Source organism: Odocoileus virginianus, chromosome 30 (assembly GCF_023699985.2).
Source record: "Odocoileus virginianus isolate 20LAN1187 ecotype Illinois chromosome 30, Ovbor_1.2, whole genome shotgun sequence".
NCBI classification, from domain to species: Eukaryota; Metazoa; Chordata; class Mammalia; order Artiodactyla; family Cervidae; genus Odocoileus; species Odocoileus virginianus.
Window position 1 is genome coordinate 33498008 of NC_069703.1, and position 6000 is coordinate 33504007.

The 6000-nt window shown below is 63.5% G+C and overlaps 1 protein-coding gene across 4 annotated transcripts in view; it reads right to left on the minus strand.

Annotated features, from left to right (window-relative positions):
- The window catches only part of WNT4 (Wnt family member 4), a 29942-nt gene extending 24535 nt beyond the window's left edge, over positions 1 to 5407 (minus strand). Inside the window, exon 1 of one of the 4 annotated variants that reach the window (XM_070458884.1) lies at positions 5178 to 5407. Coding sequence is in view for 3 of the 4 variants with exons in the window: in XM_070458882.1 (XP_070314983.1) it covers positions 4092 to 4168 (77 nt within the window). In the remaining variant the exon portion in view is untranslated. Of the gene's footprint in view, positions 1 to 4091; positions 4396 to 5177 lie in introns of those variants that run through there. The other 3 variants (XM_070458882.1, XM_070458883.1, XM_070458881.1) reach the window with 3 other exon arrangements.
- Positions 5408 to 6000: the final 593 nt, after the last annotated feature.

Genomic DNA, 6000 nt, shown 5'->3' on the forward strand with positions numbered 1-6000 from the left:
ACGCCAGAGCCATAGGAGGTGATCCAAGGGGGTGGGCTTTTGCTCTTTAGAAGGGAGCAGGTTTTAGCCAGAGACTAGAGGGACAGTTCCTGGGGGTGACAGACCATGCCTTTAGCTATGGGGCCAGCACTGCATGTCTTGGCTGGCTCTGGCCTCACCTGGCCCGGAGAGCTGTCCCCAGAGTGCCAGGCGTCACTCCGCTCGTGGGCCGGGGAGTGGCACCGCACCCTGCCCCCTGCTGGGTCAGCAGGCCTACGGGAACTCGGCTTGGCAATGGGGCTGCACATCTCTGGGGAGTCGGATCCAGCGTGGAGTGATAGGCCTTCCCCAGGGGCAGCGAAGGGTAGCATCCCCTCTGGCCAGCAGGATTTGCCCAGGAGCTGGGCTGGCCTTCCTGGCTCAGTGAGGCTCTCGCAGGGGCCCTGGCTGAAAACCAGGGAGGCAGCAGCCGGGGATCCTCCCTGTGTGATCAAGGTCACAGGATGCGGACGGCGGTTTCCCAAGACCCTTTCTCTCCATCATCTCTGTAACCAGAAGTACAGCTCAGTGACGGCTGCCACCGTTTCCAGCAGCATCGTCCATGGCTGCCTTTTCCATCGCTGGCTCTGTGCTCAGCATGCGGTGCGCACAGGCTCTGTAGCCTCAGCACCCTCACGTGTGGGTCCCATTTTACAGATGAAGAACCCGAGGCTCAGAGAGGGTAAGTACTTTGTCCGAGGTCACCCTTCTGGTCAGGGGAAGACCTGGGATGGAACTGTGTGCCATCTGCCCTCGCCACTCTGCTGGACAACCTGTGAATGCAGCACAGGCCCCCTGGCCGTGCCTACTGGGCCTCCAAGGGGGTCCCAGCTCGGCACATCACCGCCTTTCTTCAGGAAATCCACCATGATAAAACCTTAGTGTATCTGTTCTATCTTAGTTTATCTATCTAACTCTTCCAGTACTTCCATCTTGGGTTCAGAACAATCTGCTGAGGATTGCGGCCCAGAGGGAAAAAGAGGCCATCCCAGGCCACCCAGCTCTGGGGACCAAGTCTCCTGACTTCCAGCATGGCCCCAGTGCCGGGGGAAACACTCGGAGACATTTACAAGCCCAGGTCTGTGGAAGATCCAGGCCTTCCACTGATGGACCGTCTCATCCATCCCTCCCTCTCTCCCTCCCTCAGTGGTGGGAGCTGCCACAAGCTGTCAACTCACTCCTGGTGCCAGACACAAGTCTAATCAACAGCTTCTAGCTTCTCTGGGCTTGCCCAGGCCTCAGGCTACAGAGCCGTCCCAGCTCCAAGCTCCATCCTGCCCAACAGCTGCACGCAGCGGGACACCTGGCCTCTCCGCCAGGCCACCCGCCTTACAGAGACAACAGGCAGCATCAGCTCTTGCAACCGGACAGCCAGCCGGCCCTGGCCGGAAGGCCTGATTCAAGGTACTGGAAGGGGATTGGACACCCCGGCCTTGCCCCTCTGAGAGTGCTGCCAGCCATCCTCTTGGGGCCAGACCTCCAGCATGACTGGAAAAGACAGTGCCAGCCATCGTGCCTGGATGGACATCTGCCTCCCAGAAACTTTTACTTCTACAGGCAGTTTTTGGATTAGATGCCTCTGCCATTTACCATCCAGGTGACTCGGGGCAGTTACCTCCGTGATCCTCAATTTTCTCATCTGTAAAATGGGATTCAGATGTTGTCAGGATGTAGACAGCACAGGAGGATCTATTATAATTATTACTGTCAGGATTCTACAACCTTCAGGCCAAGTCCCCTCCGTGGCTGCTCCAGCTCACACTCATCTCTTTCCTCCAATAGCTACCGCATATTCACGGTCTCATTCATCTGTGGTCTGCTTTTACCTTGTCTTCCTCCAAGCTCCTTGGAGGCCCAGCTGTGACATCTATTTCCCCCAGAACTGGCCCAGGCCCTTGCCTGGGGATGGACCCAGTCTTGGAATATGCCCAGAGATCTCTTCTCCATCACAGCCTTTCTGGATTGGCGGGGGTCCTGGGAAGCCCCTTGTTTCTCCTGCCTTGGGCCGAGCAGAGAGACCCTTGGCTTGCAGCCTGGGGTGGAGCAGGAGTGAGCTGGGTCATCCGGAGACCTGCTGCATGGCAACCTGAACCACTGCGGCCGCAGAGAACAGGTTTGCCAACCTCTCTTCTCCTCCTAGGCCGCCCCTCTTCACCCCACCCCCCACAGTGCAGCAGGAGAACTGAGCTGTTAGAATTCCCCACGATTTGCATGACCCAAAGCTGGGGTGGCCTCCTGGGTTGGGATTTGGGGCTTGGATGTGGCTGAAGGTGGGTAGTGACACTACCTGGGCCACGCTGGCTTAAGTTGGGGACGGCTTCAGGGAAGGAGGTATGTCACTGCCTGGAAGTCAGAGCATCTGGGATCAGTTCTCTGCTCTGAGATGAGCAAGTAGCTTCCCCTCCTGGGGCCTCAGTTTCCTCATCTGTAAAATGGGCCCCAACACTAGATGCTCTTGAAGAACTCCACTGAGGATGTCTCGCTCTTCCTGGAAGGCCTGGGTCAGACCCTGGAATTGTTGCTTCTTCCTCTGCCTTTTTGTAGCCCTCAGCCCTGGGCCAGTCATACCCAGTTCTTGCTCCTGCTGGCTTTGGAGACCCCGGCTCTGAACTCATGCTTTCCAGGGACCATGAACTTCCCCAAGTCCTGATCAGCCCCCTGCCTTGGCTCTGTGACCCCCAGGCCCCACTCGGGGGCGGGGTTGGCCTGCCGAGGGGTAGCAGGAGGAGGTGGTGGTACCCTGGTTTCTATACACTTTGCCACTGCCCCTGAAGTGTTAATCAAATTAAGTCTCCAAGAAAAACAAAAACTCCGCAGCCACTTCGGGCTGCCTTGGAGTCGCTCACTCTCCCTCTCAGAACAGCTGGGAGAATTCCACATCACCTCCGTCCCCCAAGCCCTGGGTGGCTCTGACCCCAGCGAACGCACTCCTTCCAGCCTGCAGGGCCCCAGCGGCCGCAATGACCTCATAGCAACAGCCATTGGACACTCGGGGCAATTTCATGGGAGATATTTGTTCTTTGGTCTTGATGCAGAGAGAATTTTTTCCTCTCCCGCTGTCTCCATGGAAACCCCAGCTACACTCTTGGCTATCCCCCTTCCCACCTCATGCTTTTCAGATCAATATTGGAGCTTGGCTCCCCACTGACTGCCCACAGCGGCCGATGGGGGCAGAGTTCTGGGCAGAAGCAATGGGGACCAGGGTGAAGCCTGGGGCAGGGGTGAAAACCATCACTAAGGGGGATGAAGAAGGGGTCCAGGGCCCTCTTGCTTCCTTGTTCACCCACTCAAGGAAGCTCATCCCTTTAGAATCCCCCACTGCCTCCAGCGAACCTTCAGCCCCTTCCCAGGGAGTCCCAGGAGCCAGGCCCAATCAGGGAGAAACAGACAGGTCACCGGCGGTCACTGCCCTCCCTTCTTAGGTGAGACTTAGGGAGCCGGGGGCTGCTGCCTTCTTTAAGCTCTGGACGGAGTTTCTTCCCGCCCCAGGGAGAACCAAGGCCGGCCAGCGCCAGCTGCCGGAGGCCGGCCGGTCTCTTCCCTGCTTCTATCCCGGCTCTAGGGCCCCCAAGCAGGACAGGTCCCTGCACGCCTCCGGCCCAGCCGGCAGCGCGGCGCGGGCAGCTCGGCGCGGGGAGCTCACTCCTGGACTTCTGGGGGTGGGATTAACCTGCTATTAGCAGCCAGGGTCCTCGCCCGTCGTGCGCTTCCTCGGCGACCTGTCAGTCCAGCCCCGGCTGAGCCCCGCACCCGGCACCCCGCCCCTGCCGCCGTCCCGCGCTCGCGCCCCTTGCACTCCCGGGCTCCCCAGGCCGCCTCGGGGTGCGGGCGGTTGCCGTCACCCCTGCCGCCCCTGAGCTGGGAGCCGGACGCGGGCAGAGGGGTGTTAAGAGGGAGGCCGGGGCAGTGGCGGCGGCGGCGGCGCACAGGGCGGTCGAGCCTCGCGTCCCGCGGCCGAGACACCTGCCGGGCGCCCCCGCGCCCGCTGCCCCCCGCGCCGCCTGGCACCGGCCGCGGCCCCCGGGGCCCGCCCCGCCCCGGCCCCCGCCCGGCCCCGCCGGGTCCGGACTTACAGCCAGTTGCTCGCGGCGGCCGAGAAGACGGCGAAGACCAGGAGGCGCAGTGAACGCAGGCACCAGCGGGGACTCATGGTGCCGCCGCGGGCGCCCGGCCCCGGGCAGCGGCTGCGGCCGCGGGGGCGGGTGTGGGGGGACCTCCCGTCCGGGCGGCAGGTGGGCGCCCCGCGGGCGGGCTGGGGCGCGGCGCCGGGCGCGGGCCGGGGCGCGCGTGGCGGGGCTCTGCCTCCGTGCCTGCCGGCAGCCCTGCCCGCTGCTGCGCCCGCTGCCCGGCGCGGACCAGACTGTCAGCGCCGCCCCAGAGCCGGGATGCGGCGGCGGCGGCGGCGGCGACGGAGGCCGGGCAGCCGGGGGGGCGGGCCGGGGGCGGGCCGAGGATGGGGTTACCTGGGCGGGCCCAGCGGCCCGGGACACCCCCCCACCCCCCACCCCCGGGGGCGGGCCGGAGCGGCGGCGCCCGTGGACGCCCTGGCCCGCGGGACTGGCTTCTCCCGGGGCCTCCCCGGCCGGGTGCCCGGGAGTCCTTGGGGCCGGAGCCCGCTCTAGGCACGCCTGGCTGCGCGTCGCCTGGCTTGGCCGGGTGAGGGAGTGGCGCCCCGGCTGCCGGTCCCCAGCCGAGCCTGGGGGACAGGCGGGCACAGCTCCCCCAGCCCGCCGCTGCGGGCACTGCAGCGCCGCCCCCCGCCGTACCCCTCTGCCGGCGCTTGGGAGCCCGACCCCGGCCCGACCGCGGCGGAGTCGCCAGAGCGGGGCTGTCGCCCGCGCGCACCTAAGCCGCTGGCGCTCCGGGCGCCGGGGCCGAGCACCCAGGCTGCGCACCCGGGAGGTGGGTGCCGCCCGACTCCCCCCACCCCCTCGCACCCGCCGCCAGGCCCCTCCCTGCCTCCCGGCCTGCGCGTCCTCTGGCCCGGCCCCTCCCTGCCCTCACCTCCCTCCAGCCTTCCGGGAGCTGGACGGGGCCTCCCCATGCCTCGGGCAGCTTGGGACAGTGGCCGGAGACTGCCGGAATCTGAAACCTCGCTTCTGGCTGGCCACAAGATCTGGGCGCGCCCTAAGCGGCAGGGTGTTGACCTAGACCCTTACCTCTCCGGTCCTCCGTTTTCTCATCCGAGAAATGGACAGGAGCTGGAGGATGGCGAGGATGGAAGGAGATTAGAGAAGGTCTCTTTTTAGCACACTCGCCAGTCTTTTGCGTTGCCTTTCGGTTTTCTGTGTGCCTGTTTGATCGTCCCAGGTCCGGCAGATCAGCCCCTAGCTGGCACAGCGTGGGTGGCTGCCGTGTTTGGGGAATGAATGGACAAGATGAAAGGGATCGCGGTCTGTGACCCGCCAGTGCAAAGTGCTCAGTTCCACACCTTGGTAACCCGAGAGAGTTATCTGCCCATCGCCAGGTCCCGCCCTCCCCAGGTCCCTGATCTAATTGTGTCCTCCTTCACCCTGCTTCAGCCTGGGTACCAGGGCCTCTTAGGGAGAATGAAATCTGTTGTCTAAACAGGAAAACTGAGGCCCAGAGAGGGGTAGGAAGCTGCCCGCCTCACTAGGGTTGGGGCAGAGCTGTAGACCAGGTTCTCGCCCTCCCCCGACTCCGTGCTCCTCACTGGTTTAGGAGTCCGGGGTGTGCGCCCACGGAGGTGGTCACGTTTGGGTGCCAGGAGGGTGCCCTTCACCCCATGGAGTCCCCTGGGCCCGGCGCGGAGGAGGGGCTCGGTAAACATTTGGCGTTGAGAGTGGGCAGGAGGTGGCAGGGATTTGCGGGGCCCAGGGAGAGGGCAGATGGAGGCTCACATACCATATGTCTAAATATTTGCAAGTTATAAATCAAGCTAACAAAATGTGAAATAAAATATGTTCTATTCTCCTACCTTGACAAGCACACTTTCATAACAACCTGGAAGGCCAGTTCTGA